Source organism: Poecilia formosa, unplaced genomic scaffold, assembly GCF_000485575.1.
Source record: "Poecilia formosa unplaced genomic scaffold, Poecilia_formosa-5.1.2 Scaffold25, whole genome shotgun sequence".
NCBI lineage: Eukaryota > Metazoa > Chordata > Actinopteri > Cyprinodontiformes > Poeciliidae > Poecilia > Poecilia formosa.
In genome coordinates this window covers 1,148,520-1,170,050 of record NW_006799964.1, presented here as the reverse complement: position 1 = coordinate 1,170,050, position 21,531 = coordinate 1,148,520, and the positions used below count along the sequence as shown (strand labels likewise).

Below are 21,531 nucleotides of genomic sequence, written 5' to 3'. Positions count from 1 at the left end.
CCAATTTTCCATCTGCTGCTCTTCATTGTATCCAGCCGGTTTGTGGGACCACAGTCGGGTTCCAGTAGTCGGTACATAGGTCAGCAGAACAGTCCCGTGCCCAGCCCCTACACTCCTCAGAGCCCTGCACCGGGTTACATACAGCAGTATCCCCATCAACAACCACCCAGCTACAACCAACACCAACAAATGTGTAAGCATGTTGCATGTTCATGTGCGCGCACGTGGGCGCTGGAATGTGGAAATTTGATTTGTGCAAAATGCTTGTATGCATTTTATCATTAAAAGAACAGTTGTTTAAACTTCAAACTGCACATGTCAGTCACTGTTAAAGTATTTTTATTTTTATCTTAGGCCATCTGAAACATGTGGAAAACAACATTTCAATTTTAAATACTTAACTTTTTGAACTTAAAATTTTGTATCTCAGTATCTCTAGTCAGTTGTGACAGACAAACATCATCATTGTTAGAGATTCTAAACTTAAAATGCCTTTTCAAATTAGTCATATTTTTAAAGAAACTCTCCTGTTTTATTAAATGCGTATGAAAAATGTTAGTCATAATTGGGACATTTTCTCATTAATGACGCACATTTAAGACTGTTATTTACATAACCTCAGGCAGCTTTTAGATTGTTCTTGTGATTTATGTCAAATAATTTTAGTACCTTTTCCACCTTTTTAATTTTAGGATTTTATTATTTAGAATGTTATTTGAGAACTTTACTATTTCAAGACTGATGAACAATTATTTCCAACTTTAAGGCTGTAGATCTTTAATTTAAACAGTTTTACTGAGTTGTTTGTAATTCAGAATCAGAAACCAAGACTGGTTGTCAACTCAAACCAAAGAAACGTTTTACAATAAGATAGAATAGATCAGGGGTCACCAACTCCAGTCCTCGAGGGCTACCATCCTGTAACTTTTAGATGCGTCTCTGCTCAAACACACCTGGATCAAATAAACTCCTCGTTTCCAGCCTATTGCAGAGAGGAATGAATGCTGGTGAGGGAATTCAGACATTTTGGAGCAGAGATGAATCTAAAAGTTGCAGGATGGTAGCCCTTGAGGACTGGAGTTGGTGACCCCTGGAATAGATAGATGTATTGCACCATAAGTGCAATACATCTATCTATTTCAACTATAATGACTTGGACATTTTGCTAGATTTCATTAAATCTGTTCTTACATTAAAATCAAACATGTTTACAATAAATATTTATGCTCAAGTAAATTTGAGAGATGTATAATTTTGTCATAACCCTAAATTTAATCCTGTGACAGGAAATAGAAATGTGCTAATTTTTGTTCTTTATATATTCAGCTTCAGTGGCAAGCCCAATGGTGCCAGGTGGGATACGGAATATCCAAGAAGGCAAAGTATCGGGACAGCTATCCAATGCTCCCAATCACCATTCAGACAGGCACGGTACGGACGACTACATGAATATTGTGCAGCGGCTGGGAAACGAGGTATGCCTGACTCTAAATTGTGGATTTAATTTAATTGTTTGGATTGTTTAGATTTGGACTTTATATTCAGAGTATTTGCACATGTTTTGGAAACTTTTAAGCCAGTGTCTGATGTAAATGGACCACTCAATGTTGTTTTGCAGGAAGGTGATTCAGCCATGAGGAATCCTTCTTTCCAGTTGAGGTCTCCTCAGTCGGGCTGCTCTCCAACGTCAAGTGAGGGAACACCCAAACGTAAGGGCTCTTAGAGAGTAAACAGGCAATACAGTCCTAGAACTTTGACTACTTTATTAATCAGCGTCAAACTCCACAATTGGTATTTAATGAATGTGTATAGGCTTAAGCCTCAGTAGCTCTGGCGGAGGTTATTTTATTGAATGGAAGGTGGATTTCATTCTTTAAAAATGAGCTTCTCTGTGTTGCTGCTTGTTTGTAGCGGGTTCTCGCCCACCGCTGATTCTCCAGTCGCCGCCTCCCTACGCGTCGTCGCCCAGGGAAGGCGGACATGACCAGAAGCAGCATCTTCAGCAGAGGAAGAAAACTCCCACAGTGAAAGAGGAGAAAGACATGTATGACATTGTTAGCTCTCCTAACAAGGACTCGACCAAACTCACCCTCAAGCTATCCAGGGTTAAGTCAAATGAATCCGATCCATCAGGTATTAGTCTATTAGTAATCTGCACTTGAATATAGTTGTTTAATTTTTTTGCTTGTTTGGACACGGTGTGTTTTGCTTATCTTGTCAGGCGATGCTGGGCCAGGCATGGATCAGAACTCTGACAATATTGAGGCAGAGCTGGGCTTTCAGCAAGTTCCAGTTCTTCAGCCTAATTTGGGAGCCAGACTGCAGCAGCAGCAGATCCTGCAACAGACTGGTGGAGCTGGTGGTCTCCAGCCCCCCAGTTCACCTTATGATGAGGTGGAGCTTGATGCTCTGGCTGAAATTGAAAGGATTGAACGGGAGGCAGCCAGTGAAAAGTGTTCGAAAGAAGTTCAAGACAAAGGTGAGATTTAAAGATGTCTTCATTTTTATGTCACAATATTGTTAATGAAAAATACATTGAATTGGTACTGAACTGGTATTGATTTTTTTTTTATGTTTATCTTTGTATAGACAAGCCACTTAAGAAGAGAAAACAGGACTCTTTTCCTCTTGAGCCTGGAGCAGGAGGACCAGGGGCCCCCACTGGTGCCCCGGGGAGTGGATCCACAGGAGGGGCCAATGCAGGCAAACTGACCCCACAAGAGGCCACTGCAGCTGGAAACGGTGCCAGTCGCCCTCCCCTCATGGTGAGCATCGACCTCCAGCAGGCAGGGAGAGCTGACGGCCAGCTCGACCCCTGTCTGGCTGCCCCTATTCCTGCCCTTGAAGCCCAACGCTGGCCTGAAGAACCAGCAAGCGGGCCGGCAGCAGTGGAAGGTTCTGACACAGCTTTGCGGTTGAAACCCGACGGGCGACCGGAGGTCATCAAAAACAGGGTTGATAAACACGACAGCAGGAGAGAAGGTCGGGAGTCGTCCAAGCACCGACACCATGAGAAGTCGTCAGATAGACGCGGAGAGTTACCAAAGCCCTCGAACCGAGCGGAGCACGGGCGAGACCGGGACCGCGAGTCCGACAGGGATAGGAGGCACCGAAGCGAGACCAGCAGTAGAGACAGGCGGTCCCCCGATTCCCGCTCCAGGAGTGATCGAGACCGGTCTGGCTTCCAGGCCGCCGGAGAGCCCGGTCGGAGCAGCAGTAAACAAGACGGATCCAAAGCGACCTCTTCTTCCACTGGTGCTAAAATCCCAGATTCTTTCCCTGCTCAGCTCCTTGGAGGGCATACCGGAGCACTGAAGAACTTCCAGATCCCCAAGGTGATCTGGGCTGACCAAACCAAATATATATCCGCCTTCCAATCATTCAGCTGTCACTGCCTGCAATCTCACAAAACCAAATCATTCCCCTGCTCACTCTTGAGTTTTGTTTTCCCATTTTAAGTTTTTTTTTTTCCTTCTTTTTTTTTCTTTTAATTCTGGTTTTTGTTTTTAAATTTTGTTAGCACATTAACTCAGTCCTAACCATCTGTTAAACTCAGATATATATATTTTTTAAGTTTGTATACAGATAGAAGTAGTTGGTGGACATAAAAAAGCAAATACATCAAGGACATCTTCCACTGTGGCTAACTGTTTGCTGAAATCTGGCCTGTAAAGCAAAATCTCTTGGTCAACTCTTACCTATTGATATAGATTGATGAATGGATATAGTAGGGATGCACGATATATTGACACCAACATCGGTATTGACCAATATTAGTAACTATTTAAGACATAAGTGTTGGTCGGGTAAATAAAATAGGGCCATTGTGGGGAGTGTAACTGAAGCAAAGAAGCAGTGGTGTGATCGTTTTTGTTTCGATGTGCTGAAAAGGTGGAGAAATGTGTATAATACTGGTAAATATTGGCTATCTAACAGCAATATTAATAACAGACATTGATATCAGTCGCTATGTTTATGTTCACACTGCAAGCCTGAGTGATCATTTTCGATTTAGATCACATCAGGCTGCAGCGTGAATGTAGCGTATGTCATGACAGTACAGGACGAGACAAATCTGCGAAAAAGTCGAGCTCCTCTGCCTCGTTCTTCCCTGTGGTCCTACTGCCATCTGCAGAAACACACCGCTTAGTCAGAGATAACCAATCAGAGCCAGAACCTCCTCCTTTTGATTCAAACTATGACTGTCTGCTTTAGTCTTATGAATGAGAGGAAAATGTATTTGCCTGCTTTCATCCAGCTAATCAACAGGTCACCTTTTCTTTGTTTTTCATCCTTGTAAATTTCCTACAGTATATCGTTAGTTTTGGCTTCAGAGTTACCAAAATCATGCATGTAGTTTATATGAAAGGCTGCTGCAAACATGTGACAGACCAATCGCATCATTGCCGTGCAGCGTGTGAATGCATGACACTTCAAAAATAATAACCAACCACTCCTTGGTGAATGCTTTACTGCAGACATTGATATTGGGTTAATGATTATGGTTTGATTTATTGTTCAGCTCCTGGTTTTACAATTTTTTTAAACCTTAAATATCAGTTGCATATTTTACAGCATTTTTCTTGCTATAATCTCTGAAAAAGTCAGAAACGTCTACATTCAAAGCATGTTTAACTGAACAACAATTTAACGGTAAACTTCAGTCATTTTCAAAAATAACTATACATCTTTCTTTAGTCAGTGCTTTAAATTCAGTGGACAAGGAATCAAAGATTGAAAAAGACAAATTTCTATACCTTGTTTTGTTTGGGTTTTGTGGCAATGATTTTTTTTTTGTTGTTGGCTCATTTTCTACCATTTCCCACAGTGTTGACCTTTAACCTAAATCATGAGAAAGTGGAATATCTCCTTATGTATTTGCTCCTGGGTTTCTGGGACTTAACATCAAAATCACAAACATTGTCAGTTTGAATCATTGTTTTATTTTTATTTCGTCAGATTCAGCTGTCTTAAAATTATGTAAACATGCTCGAAGGTACTCAAACTTGACATCATTTTTTTCCTTTTTCTTTTTTCCTTCCTTGTAGATTAATCGTGATCGGGAGAACAGCGGATCAACTGAAAGTCAAATGTGGGGCCAGCCTAAGGTGAAACTAGAGAGGCTAGGTTTGGTGAAGGACTTTGAGAAGCGACCCAAGCCTGTCGTAGTGTTAAAAAAGCTCTCAGTCGACCAGATTCAGAGAATCATTCGGCACAGCAAGTCTGGGAAGAACCGGTTCTCAGGAAAGTCGGGGAAAAGTAAGAAACACCAGACACATTTTGTACTGTTTTAAATAGGTTTTTGTTTTTTTAGCTGCGTTTTCTTCTACTCCTCATTAGTTATTTAGTAATTTAAGGTAATACTTTCAAATATTTAGGTGGTATGGATCCAGAGGTTTTAAGGGAGCTTCCCCCAGAGTTACTGGAAGAAATTGAGTCAACCATGCCAATGTATGAAAGGGTAAAGATGAACAAGAGGAAACGAAGTACAGTAAACGAGAAGCCCAAATATGCTGAATTCAGCTCAGATGAAGACTATGACGCAAATGGAGAGTGTGAGTAAAATATTCTTGCTGGAGAGATTTCTTTTAAGGAATATTAAGATGCTTTATTCAGTATATCATTAGAGATTATCATTGCTAAACGCTGATGTTACTTGTTAATTAGTCTTCCTATGGTGTTTTATGCTAGGAAATCCTTCTGATGGCTGCAAACGGTCTCTAAGCCGTGCTTAGAGACCATTTATATTAGGAAAATTGTGATAATGACGTCATGTTTGTTCTTTACAGCAGCAAGGAAGCGTCACAAAAGAGACAAAGACAGAGCCTGGGAGTTTGAAGAAAGGGAACGACGGGGTTCCGGGGATCACCGGAAGAGTGGGAACCGGGAAGGTCGGCGAGGCTCAGGCAGCCGCTACCGCGACTCCTCCGAGGAAGATTCGCCTCCACCCAGCATGAGTGAAAGTATGAAAAATTAATTGAAAGTTTTTTTTTTTCTTTTTAAAGATCTTTGTTGCATATTTTGTAAGGTTTTTAAAGTTAATACTATATGCTTTGATAGATTACTTTGAAATTATTTTTTTTCTTACACAGAAAAGTGTTTGTTTTCTGTGAAAGCAAATAGAAAATTAAGTTGATGCTTACATATTAAAGTGTTTATATCTGGTCCACACAGAATATTTTCACAGCAAAAAAATGTTTTTCCATATTCAGTTGCCAGAAAAATGAAGATGAAAGAGAAGCAGAAGAAACGAAAAGCATACGAACCCAAGTTAACCCAAGAAGAGCTAATGGACTCATCCACATTCAAGAGATTCTTGGCAAGCATTGACAACATCCTAGAAAATCTGGAGGATGTGGATTTCACTACCATGGGTAATTATCAGCATCGGTTTATATTGTGTTTGCAGAAACACTTAAGTTTTGAATTTGATCAAACCTCTTTTCCCGTTTGCTTTTTCTAAGCAGCAGATGATGACGAGATACCTCAGGAACTGTTGCTTGGTAAACACCAGCTGAATGAGCTTGGCAGTGAGTCTGCCAAAATTAAGGCCATGGGCATCACCAGCAAGGTAGAGTAGATTGTGTAATATCTGTATCTAGACTCATATTTATGTGTGATTTTTTTTAGACATTGATCTAAGTGGCCTATGTGTTTCTGTAGATCCCATCAGATAAATTGGTGAAGCTTCTGAACATCCTTGAAAAGAATATCCAGGATGGAGCCAAGCTCTCTACCTTGTTGAACCATGTGAGTGCTTTCCCTTGAATTGTCTGATTTATCACCAAATTATAGCAGTGACTCTAAAGAAAATATCAGAACATTAACTAAATTTTTATTGTCCTAAGAGAATAATTATGCTTTCTGAAAAAAAAAAAAAAAAAAAAAACATTTCTCCCCTCAGGACCACGATGCTGAAAGTGAGGAAAGACTCTGGAGAGACTTGATAATGGAGAGAGTCACAAAGTCCGCCGACGCCTGTTTGACAGCGCTTAACATCATGACCTCAACACACATGCCAAAGGCTGTGTACATAGAGGATGTTATTGAGCGGGTGCTACAATACACCAAGTTTCACCTTCAGAACACACTTTATCCACAGTATGATCCCGTCTACAGAGTGGACCCACATGGAGGTGAATATTGTCACAGAACACCATCAGGTTCTAAAGCAGAGGTCTGATAATGGAGTGGTCTATTTGAAGCTTATCTAAACGATTTGGGTTTTTTCTAAGCAAAGAAATTATGAATTATTATCTTTACTGGTTTCAAAGATTAATCAAATTTTTTGACAGGCAAAAAAAAAATCTGTAAAAATCTTTTTGTCACAGCAATTATACATTATTTATAAGTTACTCCAAAGCTTATGAAAAGGTGCAACTCAACAGCTGTTTTTAGCTGAGGTTAGTTGTCTGATTTGGCTCTGCCTCCTGTCATGGAAGCAAATGTGGGAGAAAAACCGTCCCAAAAAGGTTCCCTTGTTGCTGAAAGTGTTGTTGTGGAAACTCACCTCAGAAATTCCTGCCAGGGCTTTTTATGGAGTAGTTTTATATTCTGGTAATCTGATTTGGCCCAGTAGACATGGCAGTGGTTAAAAAAAGAAAGAAAGAAAAAAAACAAAAAAACTCAGAAAACTCCTTATTCCAGGAAATGGTTCATGGAGTTGAAAACACATTTTCTCAGCCCAATGATGCTCTGAATGCTGTGATCATTGAGATAATTTATGGATTCTTACATTTTATTCAAATATTTTTTTTATGATGCTACCAGCTGTCTTCCTATGTGCTTACACACACAAGAAAATGTTATAGGAAAAATAATCTTTTTACTTGACTTCTTTGTCAATAATTAACATCTTCCTTTTCCCCTTCCAGGTGGGATGTTGAGCTCCAAGGCAAAGCGTGCCAAATGCTCAACACACAAACAACGTGTAATTGTGATGTTGTACAACAAAGTTTGTGACATCGTCAGCAACATTTCAGAGCTTCTAGAAATCCAGCTTCTTACGGACACAACCATCCTACAGGTAAAAAAAACAACAAAAATGTATATATGTAAAATAAAAATAACTATAATGTTGGAATCTACTGTTCAGCTTGGTATGAATTGCATTAAATTACAAACTATATCATTTATTGATTTTTTTTTAACTTGTCTTGCAGGTTTCCTCTATGGGAATAACTCCATTTTTTGTGGAGAATGTCAGTGAGCTGCAGTTATGTGCCATTAAGCTTGTGACAGCGGTGAGTCTTTTCTCTAAAGGAAAAAAAATGCTTTTATATAGACACGTCAATGAATTGGCGTGTCTATATACGCCAACTCAATACGCCAATAACTTGGCGTATTGTCAATTCATTGACAATACGAAGTATTGAAGTATTAGAAGTATTGAGTTACTTCTAATAATAGAAGTATTATTTCAGATACTTCTATGTATCTGAAATAATACATAGAAGTAACTCATTGTTAGATTTGACATCTGATTTATTTTTCCACCATGTCTTATTTTTGTTTCTACCGCTCTGCAAAACCGGAGATTTGTAAATCATTTCTTTGTGTTGCAGGTTTTCTCACGTTATGAGAAGCATCGGCAGCTGATTTTGGAAGAGATCTTTACTTCTTTGGCAAGGTTACCCACCAGCAAGCGCTCTCTGAGGAATTTCAGGTAGCTTGATTAAACATCTGTTCTTCTTGACGCGAAAATAAACTGTTGTAGGCACCAAAGGGGAACAAAAATGAAATGTATCATTTTTCTTTGAGCCCTAGAATCGCTCGTTGCCCGTGGTGACAGCCAACTCAATGTGCTGTCTCTTTTTTGCTAGACTGAACAGCTCAGACCAGGATGGAGAACCGATGTACATCCAGATGGTGACCGCGCTGGTGCTGCAGCTGATCCAGTGTGTGGTCCATCTCCCTAGTGACAAGGATGTTTTTGAAGAGTATGACAAGGTGGGAGAGCAAACGGATCAAAAACCTTCTTCCCATCCGTGTGGGAAACTTATTTTCTGATTAATCTTTTTTTGTTTTAAGGTGGATCAGGACGTCCTGATAACCAACTCGTATGAGACGGCTATGCGGACAGCGCAAAACTTCCTTTCAGTCTTTCTCAAAAAGTAAAATGATTGTTTTCACCCTTTATGTTGTACTTTTGTAATAAATATTTAAGTTCAGTCATCATTTTTTTATTATGATGATGACTAGATGAATCTTTAAACCTTCTGGTACTACATTAACCATTTATTAACCAATCTTATCCTTCACCATTTTTATTTTTTTGTATCAGATGTGGCAGCAAGCAGGGAGAAGAAGACTACCGACCGTTATTTGAAAACTTTGTCCAGGACCTGCTCTCGACTGTAAACAAACCGGAGTGGCCTGCAGCAGAGCTGCTGCTCAGTCTTCTTGGAAGACTGTTGGTTAGTATGGAGAAATATTTGAAACTGAAGATATTTAAATCTGTGCGTGAGTGCTAGTGTTAGATTGGTTGAAACCAAAACCACTTGGTACCTTTTGAAAATCAATCCTCTCTCATGCTTTGTTCAGATAATTAGCTTTGACCTGGATGTGACAATGAAATAACAATTTTCCATACACATGTAAATAAGTCATCATTGCAATTTGCATTGCTTTGTTGTTAAGGTATTTTTTTTTCTACTTCTCTCTTTTATTCCCGTCAGGTACACCAGTTCAGTAATAAGCAGACAGAAATGGCTCTGAGAGTAGCGTCTCTGGACTACCTAGGCACAGTGGCTGCCAGACTCAGGAAGGACGCCGTCACTAGCAGGATGGACCAGAGATCTATCGATCGCATCCTACAACAGGTAGAAAACTTTGTCATTGCATCCAGCGTTCAACCATGAAACTGAAACTGGCTGATGATTGATCCTATTGAATTAGTAATTACCAATGGCTGGTTATTTTGATTCACAGTCTTGCACCTTTTTTCCTTAGTTGACAATCTGAGTCATTTTGCTCTTATTTGACTTGGTCGAAAGTGATCTTTTAGGGGGAGGTTCTGGTTCGTGAAACATAATGTCAAGTCGAGAACTCTCAAATGGATTAAACTGTTACCCATCTTGAAACCTAAAACAACTTTTCACTGGTTAAATTACTTATGCACAGTTTAAAATAATAACAAAGTAGGTCTTCTCTACCTAAATGTATTATATTTCCTATAAATGGGTGTGGTTGGGAGTGGATGTGCTTGGAAAATTCATATAGCCTCCTTTTTGTGAATTAAGTAAGATGAAAAATCTGCTGCAGACTTTTATGTCTGATATCAGAAGTCAAACTCAGAGCTGTTGTAGAGTTGCAGGTCTGTGCCATAAAGGTGGTCAGTGATTTTACAAGCATCTGGCTTTAATATGAACCATGACTGTCGCTTTGTTTTTCACCTAGAGTTTTAAAGTGAAGTCTTATTGAAAGGTTGTAAGCAGTTAATGTCTTTCCTGTGGCAGATTGGCATTTTCATATAGCATAAATGTAAAATAAACCCAGGTCAGCTGGTCCTAAAGGCTGAGGCAAGCAGCTAGTCTGAGTTTGTTCCTGTTCTAAGCTGGATTTCCGCTGCACTCTTTGAAATATTTCAGCTTTTTAATGAACTTTTTCATGAGCCTTTAAAATCTTGTTCCACCTGCATCGGATGGTTATTAACAAAGAGGGTAAATGTCAATAGGCAGCAGAGGTTGGAGATTGTGCACTACTGATGATCTTCTGATGTGAAATGTGCAGTGAACAGAAAATGCAAAGTTACTTTTCTCACCATTACTTCTGCTTCAGACAGTTATGAAGAAATTTGTTGTGTGCATACTCTCAGACAGGAAGATTATTGTGCACTACCTCTACGCTTCTATTTTCCCTGTAAATAAATAACACTAAACTTTTTTTTGTGGATTACCACATAATGCAAACCTAATGCTGGTTTAAAGGTTCATGAAATACCTCTAAATAATATGTATCAATGTCTTTGAGTCTGGATTAATACCAAATAAAATTGCAAAGAGAGTTATGTACTATAGGAAAGATGATGCTTACTGATTGCTGTTTACATCCTGTCTTTTTTGTTGTTGTTGTTGTTGATGGATTTGAGTCTAATCTGTCTCTGTGACCGTCTAGTCTCCAGGGACTGATGAGACGCAGCAGCTGCAGAAAGCTTTACTGGACTATATGGAAGAAAATGCTGAGACGGATCCTTCTCTGATGGTGAGTTAACATCAGGCTTATTAAAGCGTTGAGATCAAAACAGTTTTGCACAGTGAACCACACACTGATTTTTTCTAAATATATATATATATATATTTACAAAAATTAAAAAATTTTTTTACATGCAATCTATGTAAAGTCCCTCTCTTTAGATGAATGCTCACTCAGATCTTTTACTTAGTTCATCCTGTGTTCTGTTCAACAAACATCTGATTTTTAATGTACTAATTAAAAATAGTTGCTAATTATATATTTTTTGTATTTTCATGCATTGTATTTTTAATCATTACAATTTATAAGTACCTCGGTCTAAGAAAAATACTTTTTGCCAAATGAGTCTAATCTAATACGTAGTGTTTGTGTGATAGTTTGCCAGAAAGTTCTACATTGCCCAGTGGTTCCGCGACGCCACAACCGAGGCTGAGAAGTCCATGAGGAACCAGAATCCGAAGGATGAGGACTCATCAGACGGACCCCAGCATGCGAAGGAGTTGGAAACAACTGGTGAAATTATGCAGCGCGCAGAGAAACGCAAGAAGTTCCTGCGTAACATCATTAAGACGACACCATCCCATTTCACCACACTGAAGTAAGTTTTTCACATTGGGCTCCATAGTAAAGTCTTTGTCTAATCTGATTGTTGATGTGTGCATTAATAGACTCGTTGATCTTTTGCCATCATATGATACACTGTTAGAATGATTTAATTATAACCTTTTATCTGTTCCCTCTCTACAGAATGAACTCAGACACTGTGGACTATGAAGACTCCTGTCTAATTGTGCGTTATTTGGCCTCCATGAGGCCGTTTGCCCAGAGCTTTGATATTTATTTAACACAGGTAAGATGAGTTACCTGAACATCTGTTCAGTTAAAGTAAATGTTAGTAGTTGAAACATGTCATCAACATCAATAATGGTGACATGTTTTTTTTTTTAGAGTAATCTATAAAACACTTTTTTCTATGCTTTATTTTCTTGTTCAATAGATTTTGCGAGTTCTTGGGGAAAGTGCCATCGCTGTAAGGACTAAAGCCATGAAGTGTTTGTCGGAGGTTGTGGCTGTAGACCCCAGCATTCTGGCCAGGGTACGTGAGCGTACGAATATTAGTGACGAACATGTCTCAGTGGTCCAGTTTTGTGCAATTTTAAATTTTTTTTATTGTAAACAGACCCTTTTATTTATATCTGATCGTTTCTGGAATAAATTTCTATTATACTGCTAAACTTGCGCTTTTATTTTCCTTTGTTTTGTAGTCTGACATGCAGCGAGGCGTTCATGGCCGTTTGATGGATAACTCCACCAGCGTGAGAGAGGCAGCTGTGGAGCTGCTGGGCAAGTTCGTGCTCAGCAGACCCCAACTCACTGAGCAGTACTACGATATGCTCATTGAGAGGATATTGGTAAGTTGTCTGTTCAATTATGTAGGATTGTGTAGAGCAGAAAGTTTTGGGAGTTGCTGAACTTGTTAGTACAATTAGGAACAGCAGTTATAGTGTCTAAATACTTAAACAACTGTTGCCTGCAGGCCAAATATGTTCATTCTTTCATGTTGGCGTCATCAGTGGTGAGACTTTAGAGGCTCCCATAAAATAACTTATTGGTCTCAAAATGTCAAAGTGATAACATGAATGAATGCTGCAGGTATTAGCTGACACTTACATAAATGGTTAATTAATGCCAAGTATTTCTTGCTACATGAATAAAATGAAGTGGTTTGAAACAACAGGATTAGCGAAGAACCTTTCCTTTTTGATTTGGATTATTTAAAACCACATGTACGGAAAAGGAATTTAAAAATTAGTGTCTCGAACTTTGCATCTGGTGAGTGAACATATGGACATTGTTGGGCTGGTTGTCATGGAAATGTGAAGAAGGGTTCATACAAAGTTCACTTGTTGTTACTGTCTTATACTGCCATCTGTTGGTGAAATGGCGTCCTTGCTCTTTATGCATCTATTTGATTTGAAACTTCTTGTTTTTAGTGTAATGCTTTACAGAACAGTAAATATATTTGCTTTTATAATATGATAAATCATTTTTGATGTACAGGACACCGGTATCAGTGTAAGAAAGCGGGTAATTAAGATTCTCAGAGACATCTGTCTGGAGCAACCAACCTTCAGTAAGATCACTGAGATGTGTGTGAAGATGATCCGCAGGGTCAACGATGAAGAAGGCATCAAGGTACCTGCAGCATCCTTTTATCATCATTTTTTTCTTCTTTTTTTGCTTCCTCTATTCTTAATAAAAGCAAACTATAAATGTATTTTTTTCAACATTTAGATATTTTTTTCTTTGAATCAGTCTGATTTAAGAGAACAATTATTTGTTAAGAACATAAAATATATTTAACAATACTTATGTGCAGAAACTGGTGAATGAGACGTTCCAGAAGCTGTGGTTCACTCCAACTCCAGCGCATGACAAGGAAACCATGACCAGAAAGATTCTCAACATCACTGATGTTGTAAGTTTAGCTGCCTTTTTGGTTTGTATGTAATTATAGAATGTTGTTTATGCAAGACTTTATCTCTATTCTACTCTAGTTTCACAGTGAACCTTTTATATTTCTCATCCTTTTAGGTTGCTGCTTGTAGAGACACTGGTTACGACTGGTTTGAGCAGCTTCTGCAGAATGTGAGTTTAATTTTTGTGGCTGGTAATTTTGTCGTAATTTATATTCAAAGTCTTGTAAAACTAACCATTGGGTCTTTTCCTTCCAGCTTCTTAAATCTGAAGAGGATGCTTCATATAAACCAGCTAAAAAGGCCTGTGTTCAACTAGTCGACAATCTGGTCGAGCACATTCTTAAATATGAAGAGTCTCTAGCAGGTATACAAGTTTTTCCTTATAGAATCCAAATGGTTGATGTTATAGAAACTTTATTTTATTTGACTGTTTTCAGAACAAAGTAATGACTCTGTTTTTTATTTCCTGGGGGTTTTTTCTGCAGAAAACAAAGGAGTAAACTCGACACGGCTTGTGGCATGCATCACCACCTTATACTTGTTCAGCAAGATCAGAGCGCAGCTCATGGTCAAACATGCCATGACCATGCAACCTTATCTGACCACAAAGTGTAACGTAAGTTCTGTTATTTGTTTTCCGCTGCACCATCAATTAATTGTGCTCTATAAAGTCAGATTTAGTCAGTAATTTGCTTCAACACATCTGCTTCACATGCCAGGTTGTTACTGGTTACCATCACCAAAAGTCAGATATTCTGAGACAGATTTTTTATTTTATTTTTTTTTGCACCATGTTTTTTGAGATGCACCTGCAACATGTCTGTCCTGAACTGGTGCCACCTCTGTGAATAGTTACTTGAGGCCAGTATAACAGATTCTCCTGGTAAAATGTCTCGTTTGTTTTCCCTGCAGACTGCCAACGACTTCATGGTTATCTGCAATGTGGCGAAGATCTTGGAGCTAGTTGTCCCCTTAATGGAGCACCCAAGTGAAACTTTTCTTGCCACCATTGAAGAAGACCTTATGAAGCTCATCATCAAATACGGCATGACGGTGTGTGACGGTGCCTCTTCACAAGCTTGCTTTGTTTTACAAAATAAAATGCTGCAGTTCAAGTTTAACAATAACGGTGTTTCTGCTTATTTTAGGTGGTCCAGCACTGTGTGAGTTGTCTCGGAGCAGTCGTAAACAAAGTTACACACAACTACAAGTTTGTGTGGTCTTGCTTTAATAAATTCTATGGTGAGATATATTTACTTAAAAATGCCTGCCGTAAAATGTGGCGTGTAACAGAGTATTCCAGTTGTCTTTTTACAAGTCTGGTCTTTCATTTACACATAAAAATACAAAACATTAACTTTTCATTATAATTATTATTTTATTTCATTCTGTGGTGTTTTTTCCCCTCAGGTGCACTTAACAAATTCAAGATTCAGCATCAAGATGATCCCAACAGCACAACATTAGTAGCAAACAAGCCTTTTCTGCTGCGATCGCTCTTCACTGTGGGTGCCCTCGGTCGACATTTTGATTTCGATCTGGAGGAGTTTAAGGGCACCAACAAGGTGGGACAACAACTTTAGCATTATTATAAGCTTTGAGTTTGAGCTTTGACTTAATTGAGTAATGTTAAGGCTATGAAACTTCAGGTTTGACTAATTTATTAAATGGCATGTTTGCTGTTCACAGATCATTATCAAGGAGAAGGTTCTTGAGCTCCTGCTGTACTTCACCAAACATGAGGATGAGGTGGTCAAGACCAAAGCCATCATTGGGTTAGGTAAAAGTCACAATTTTTTTTTTTTCTATCTCTCTTTGCCCAGCTTGCAGGTGTTTTTCTGTCTCCTTTTTCCTGAACTCTTCTGTGTTTTTATAAGGCTTTCATGTTCCCAGGATTAACATCTAGCATAAATTCAGATCAGACAGAAATATGAGTGGGTTTTTCGGGAGTATTTCCACAAATTTCCATTTGGCCTAAGTTATACTTAGTTTGTTTCTGGCTTATTCATTCACAGATGCATGTATCACGTTAATAGCAAGCCAAGTTGTTTGGTCGAAAGATCTTTTCAGAATATTGCTTTGCTCCTGCAGACAAAATGTCAATGGCTTCCAAATGTCTATACGACTCTGTTAAGATGTCAGGTGACTTCAACTGAAAATCTCTTTTAATTAGTTGGGAAGCGGCGACAACAACTTTGCTGTATAATTGTGTACATCTTAAAGATCTTTGTTATTATCATTATTTCAGAAACAGTGTTCCTCCTCCTTTGCTAGGAGTCTGTCAACATGCATCATGACTTTGCATCATGACTTTGTAATGATCACCAAATCCATCAGATTCCATCTTTGTCTTTTGTTCACAGTTAGTGATTCCTTTCTTCCTTCATAATAGACACCTGAAAGTTGTCGGCTAAATGGAATTTGGAACTATTCATAATTTAATTTACCTTGACATAAAACTGCACTATCTGAAGGAACGCAACCCAGATCCTCAACTTGTCGATTGGAATTATGCTACAAAAAATTGTTTGGTTTCATCAGACCTAACAGTTCCCATCAAGTCTATTTATTTATTTATTTATTTATTTATTTATTTATTTATTTATTTTAGTCAAGCTTGAATCCTTCCTTCAATCTTCAAAACTCTTAGTCCAAACATACAAAGAATACAGGAGATTGCCAGGATATGTGAAGGGAGGACTTGCCAGAAATTCCTGCAGCCTCCTTAGTGTTGCCATGGGCAACCTCCCTGACCGTTTTCCTTCTTCCTTTTTACATATATTTGGCGAAGCCACCAATTGCATTAGTCGATGATAGAATGAGGTTATGTAGACATATCTGATCAATCATATTCCACTGCGTTCTTGCAGGTTTTCTTGTTATTATGCATCCAAGCCAGATGTTTGTGCCTGAGGTGAAATCCTTGTACAACGGTATCCTGGCCGACGCCTCCTCCTCCATCAACCTCAAAATCCAGGTCCTTAAAAACCTGCAGACGTACCTGCAAGAAGAAGACTCACGGATGCAGGAAGCAGACCGAGAATGTAAGTTAATTTTATCAGTGACGTAACTTCTGTTTTTCTTCTAAGCACTTTAGGATTGCACCTTCTTACACAGTATTTTGAGTATAACGATGTCATGAAAAAGTGGTCTGGGATTTTTAATTAGCTCTCATTTCATACGATCATCTTGGAGAAAATTGCAAATGTTTTTGTATCATTTTAGGGAAGAAACTGTCCAAACAGGAGGATCTGAAAGAGATGGGAGACATTTCATCAGGGATGAGCAGCTCTATTATGCAGCTGTATCTAAAACAGGTGTTGGAGGCGTTCTTTCACACAGAGTCCAGTGTGCGGCACTTTGCTCTCAATGTCATCGCTCTGACGCTCAACCAGGGTCTCATTCATCCTGTACAGGCAAGATGTCAAATATCTAAATCAATAACAGATATATATATATATTTTTTTTGTTTACTGTCTCCGTCAGAACTACGTCACAATCATTGTCACGTCAACCAACTTTATTTTTCTTGGTTCTTGCAGTGTGTACCCTACCTCATTGCCATGGGAACAGACCCAGAGCCCAGCATGAGAAACAAAGCCGACCAGCAGCTGGTGGAGATTGACAAGAAATACACCGGATTCATCCATGTAAGATGCTATTAAAGGTTTTTTTTGTTGTTTTTTTTGCTGTTAAAGTTAAGAACGAATTAAAAAAAATTAAAAAAAAACGCACACAGCAACAGTACAGCCAACCAATTTTATTTAATGACTTCCTTAGACAAAGTCTGCTGTATTGCTAATAGAATAATTAACATTTTGAAATATATTTTTACTGTTACTCTGACATAAAAAAAACTCTTTGAAAACATATTTTTGTAACTGATTGATTGTTTTACATGCTGCTTATAGACCAGAATTGTCAGTATGAAACATTTTGCAACATATTCTACATGCATGTTTCCTTTTTTCTTGTATAGAACTAAAAGAAAAACAGCCAGATTTACTAGACCTCAACAAACAAGGGTTTGAAATTTCTGCCTACTCTTAAACTCTTTTTTTTTTTTTTTTTTTTTTTTTTTTTTTCTCCGCACCATAACATTACAGATGAAGGCAGTTGCAGGGATGAAGATGTCGTACAGTTTGCAGCAGGCCATCAATTCATCTCGTAAAAGCATTGTAAGAGGCTTCAGGCACGATGAGACACACTCTGCTCTCTGCTCCCACCTCTACACGATGATCCGGGGCAACCGGCAACATCGGAGGGCTTTCCTCATCTCACTACTGAACCTCTTTGATGACAGTGCTGTATGTCCACCCTCTACTTCTTTGTAGACCCTTTTGCAAATTGGTATTTTCTTATAAATCACATACCAAGTAATCGTTTATTTTAAGGAAGAGTTGTTGTTTGTCAGTGCAGTAAAATTGTCATAGGCTGTAAATCTGTTTTGTCCTTGTTTTCGTGCGGTTCTGCAGAAGACGGAAGTAAACATGCTGCTGTTTATCGCCGACAACTTGGCTTGTTTCCCATACCAGAGCCAAGAAGAGCCGCTCTTCATCATGCACCACATAGACATCACACTGTCTGTTTCTGGCAGCAACTTGTTGCAAACCTTTAAAGAGGTAAGTTGACAGGATCAGTGTTCCTCCACAATATAGAGAAGTCTGAAAAAGCATAAAAAATTGATTTCAATGTCTTCTAGGTCTGCATAAGTATGAACAAAAGGTTTTAAAAAAAATATTTGTTCTTTGAGACTTTATCCCATACTCCATTGTCTAAAGTGTCCTTTGGTCAGTCTTCTGCATTTCAATACAATTCTGTTTTTTTTCCAAATTCCTTGTGTTCCACAACCTCATGTCCTTCCTATATATTCTTTTTGTCCTAGAGTCATATGTCCCACCTCTGATTCCTTCCTTCCACCGTTGTTACGTCATTTTCTTTTTCCACGTTTCATGTTTAAAGTTTCCCCACTGCAGACATATGGTGAACTTTATTTTATATTTTAAATAGCCCTGCAGTTCTACGTAGCAATTTTTATTTTGACCAATAATTATGTTGCTTCCCACAGACAAAAAAACAAGATCTTTTTTTAGTGGTTTTAGGTTTTCGTGAATTTTTTTTTTTTTTCTTTTCAGCTTCTGCTAAAGGAGCCAAGACGGAAGGAAAAGAAAGTAAAGGTGTGGAAAAACACGTCTGATGGTGAGGATGAAGAGGGAAAGATGAACTGCGATTCTTCCAGAAGTGACCAAGAGGAAAACTGCAACAGTGACGAAAACGAAGACAATGACGACGAAGTGGTGCATCGGCCAAAGAAGTCAAGAAGACCCATTGAAAACTCAGACAGCTCGGAATCTGACTTCGAGGATTTGGATGTTGAGGATGTGGAAAAAGTAATGAGGCTTCTGCCAGATAATCCCATAGGTCTCTTGGACTTCGCCAATGCGGTTCAGGGCATCTTGCTTCTCCTCGTGCTCAAACAGCATTTAAAGAACCTGTATGGATTTTCTGACAGGTAAGATTCTGTCAGAATTCATGTTCAGACTACATCATTTTCAGCCGTGTCGTGTTTAATGTAGTCAAAAGGAATAATAGATTTAGAAATATTGAAATATATACTAAGGCTCCAAATTATTCAGACTTTTTATTTACATTTTAACAACAAAATGTCAACATTTTTTTTTTTACCCTTTTCAATAGTCAGTGGAAGAATGTTTATCAGCATAATGATAATTCAACTTTCTAATAAAGTTGAAGTCCTTGAGTTTGGTGGGCCTGTTTACCATCACCATAATGTTGAGTTCCATCCTCAGCCTTAGTTGTGAACTCATTTCGTGACTCTGTTGTCATCAGGAGTCTAGAACAGAGCGCATGCTACATGTTTGGGTAATTCAGCAAAAGTTGGAATCGCTCAACTCTTGAAATTTCAAGAAGCGTTCTCCGTCTCTCAACAGTAAAATCCAGAAGTACTCTCCAACGGAGTCAGCGAAGGTGTACGATAAAGCAGTGAACAGGAAAAACAACGTGAACTTCCACCCAAGACAAACCTTGGACTTCATCTTCAACAACATGAGCAACGCCTCGCTGACGGAGGATGTAAAAAGGCGGATAGTCAAACAGTATCTGGACGTAAGTAATAAAGCAGCAGATATGTTTCAGATCAGTCTTTGTAAAACGTTGCGCTGTAATCTCTTTGACAGGGTCGCCTAAGTGTGTCTTGTTTCCAGATGGTACCAAGTTGCTGGTCTTTGAAATAAATGTCTCTTTGTTGCACACAGTTCAAGGTTCTGATGGAACACCTGGATCCAGATGAAGAGGACGAGGAAGGAGAGGCATCTGCCAGCGCCAACATCAGAAACAAAGCCATAAACGCCCTGTTGGGAGGCTCTGGGCCCATGTCGGGACCCAGCCCCCGCAATCAGGCGGGCCCAGAGACGGATGACGACGACAGCGATATTGACGAAAGGACCCCAGGGGTGAGACGGATAGATTCACTCAATGTTTAGTCGCTCCTGTTGAGCTGAAACTAACGATTTTAAAACTTCTTCCCCTCGGCAGTCCTCTCGAAGGTCAAGGCGAGCCGGCGACCCCTCGGATCCAGGCCGAATGAGTGAAACGGTGGAAGCTATGGATGTGATCGCCCTCTGTTGCCCCAAATACAAGGACCGACCGCAAATAGCTCGAGTCACCCAAAAGACTCCCAACGGATACACCATCCACTGGATGGCAGGCTCTTACTCGGGACCCTGGGCAGAGGCCAAGAAAAGGGACGGCCGTAAACTGGTGCCTTGGGTGGACACTATTAAGGAGTCGGACATCATTTACAAAAAGATTGCCTTGACCAGCAACCACAAACTGAGCAACAAAGTTGTACAGACTTTACGCTCACTATATGCAGCACGGGAGGGAGGGGCTAGCTAATGGCTCCTGTATTTTTTATTTTATTTTTATTTTTATTTTTGTTCTTGTTTGTTTCGGTTCCCCTGTTCCATTTCTACTTTATGAAAATCCTCTCCTTCCCTGCTCCTCCTCCTCCTCCTCCTCAACCTGTCACCTCCAACAACACAGCCAAACTTCACTGGATTCCTACCTAGCCCCTCTTCCTCATTTTTGTAAGAGAACACAAGAGGGCAAGAATATTTGACACTACATACTTTTACATGACTTAACTCTTGCAAAAATGACACAAAACACGAGACTTATATTAGAGGGACTTGTTCATGTTTTGCTTGTGTAAATGTTCAGAGGATAGAATCCTGAAGGCATTAAAGGAATAATTCACCCAAATTATCCCTTAGAAGGCTATCAGAAGAGAGACCTGGAGGGAAATGTTTTGTCAACATTGTTGTGGGAGCTCCTTCGCTGTTGTGCAGCAGATTCTAGTCGTTCATTTCTACTCCCACTGTACCATAGTTTAACATGACGAAAAAAACTAAAATGTTTATATCTCTGAATACAAAAAAAGCTGTAAAAAAAAAAAGAATAAAACCTTAAGTGAATGTTGGAAATTAGTCTTTTTGATGTTCTTATTAAAGTGTTTTTTGGAGTTTATTATATGACTAGCACCCTGATGGGTTTTTCCTTTTAGCTTTTAGATATCTGGGGGAAAAAAAAGTAAAAAAGAAAATAAGATTTTTTATTTTTGTTCACGTTTATTTGTCCATGCTGTACAATGGCAGAGTCCTCTGAATATAATTTATTCTATTTCGAACTACGCATGCAGTATATGTGGCCTATTGCAGGAGGATATTTTGTAAATGTAGATTTTGTTGTATTAGGTCACCCTAGTAATACGAGGAAGGGGATTCATACCCTTTTGGTGGAACAAATACTGCAATAAATTTTCTACTTCTCTTTGTCA

General features: G+C 39.0%; 1 protein-coding gene across 9 annotated transcripts in view; it reads left to right on the top strand.

Moving 5' to 3' along the window:
- nipbla (NIPBL cohesin loading factor a) overlaps positions 1-21,531 on the top strand; it is a 27,858-nt gene extending 6,327 nt beyond the window's left edge. For 2 of the 9 annotated variants that reach the window (XM_016669466.1, XM_016669465.1), the window contains 43 exons: positions 36-193; positions 1,327-1,475; positions 1,619-1,709; positions 1,912-2,133; positions 2,222-2,479; positions 2,590-3,335; positions 5,049-5,259; positions 5,379-5,555; positions 5,790-5,963; positions 6,213-6,374; positions 6,465-6,571; positions 6,664-6,750; positions 6,905-7,136; positions 7,875-8,026; positions 8,163-8,243; positions 8,565-8,665; positions 8,823-8,949; positions 9,031-9,113; positions 9,284-9,416; positions 9,678-9,821; positions 11,116-11,202; positions 11,571-11,791; positions 11,941-12,043; positions 12,191-12,289; positions 12,459-12,605; positions 13,255-13,389; positions 13,574-13,672; positions 13,789-13,842; positions 13,929-14,037; positions 14,159-14,289; positions 14,586-14,726; positions 14,822-14,915; positions 15,084-15,238; positions 15,363-15,453; positions 16,544-16,717; positions 16,899-17,089; positions 17,216-17,323; positions 17,780-17,980; positions 18,149-18,295; positions 18,809-19,185; positions 19,625-19,799; positions 19,949-20,146; positions 20,226-21,531. In XM_016669466.1, coding sequence (XP_016524952.1) covers positions 36-193; positions 1,327-1,475; positions 1,619-1,709; positions 1,912-2,133; positions 2,222-2,479; positions 2,590-3,335; positions 5,049-5,259; positions 5,379-5,555; positions 5,790-5,963; positions 6,213-6,374; positions 6,465-6,571; positions 6,664-6,750; positions 6,905-7,136; positions 7,875-8,026; positions 8,163-8,243; positions 8,565-8,665; positions 8,823-8,949; positions 9,031-9,113; positions 9,284-9,416; positions 9,678-9,821; positions 11,116-11,202; positions 11,571-11,791; positions 11,941-12,043; positions 12,191-12,289; positions 12,459-12,605; positions 13,255-13,389; positions 13,574-13,672; positions 13,789-13,842; positions 13,929-14,037; positions 14,159-14,289; positions 14,586-14,726; positions 14,822-14,915; positions 15,084-15,238; positions 15,363-15,453; positions 16,544-16,717; positions 16,899-17,089; positions 17,216-17,323; positions 17,780-17,980; positions 18,149-18,295; positions 18,809-19,185; positions 19,625-19,799; positions 19,949-20,146; positions 20,226-20,591 — 7,198 coding nt within the window. In that variant the 3' untranslated portion in view covers positions 20,592-21,531. The remainder of the gene's footprint in view (positions 1-35; positions 194-1,326; positions 1,476-1,618; positions 1,710-1,911; positions 2,134-2,221; positions 2,480-2,589; positions 3,336-5,048; positions 5,260-5,378; positions 5,556-5,789; positions 5,964-6,212; positions 6,375-6,464; positions 6,572-6,663; positions 6,751-6,904; positions 7,137-7,874; positions 8,027-8,162; positions 8,244-8,564; positions 8,666-8,822; positions 8,950-9,030; positions 9,114-9,283; positions 9,417-9,677; positions 9,822-11,115; positions 11,203-11,570; positions 11,792-11,940; positions 12,044-12,190; positions 12,290-12,458; positions 12,606-13,254; positions 13,390-13,573; positions 13,673-13,788; positions 13,843-13,928; positions 14,038-14,158; positions 14,290-14,585; positions 14,727-14,821; positions 14,916-15,083; positions 15,239-15,362; positions 15,454-16,543; positions 16,718-16,898; positions 17,090-17,215; positions 17,324-17,779; positions 17,981-18,148; positions 18,296-18,808; positions 19,186-19,624; positions 19,800-19,948; positions 20,147-20,225) is intronic. The other 7 variants (XM_016669469.1, XM_016669470.1, XM_016669468.1 and 4 more) reach the window with 7 other exon arrangements.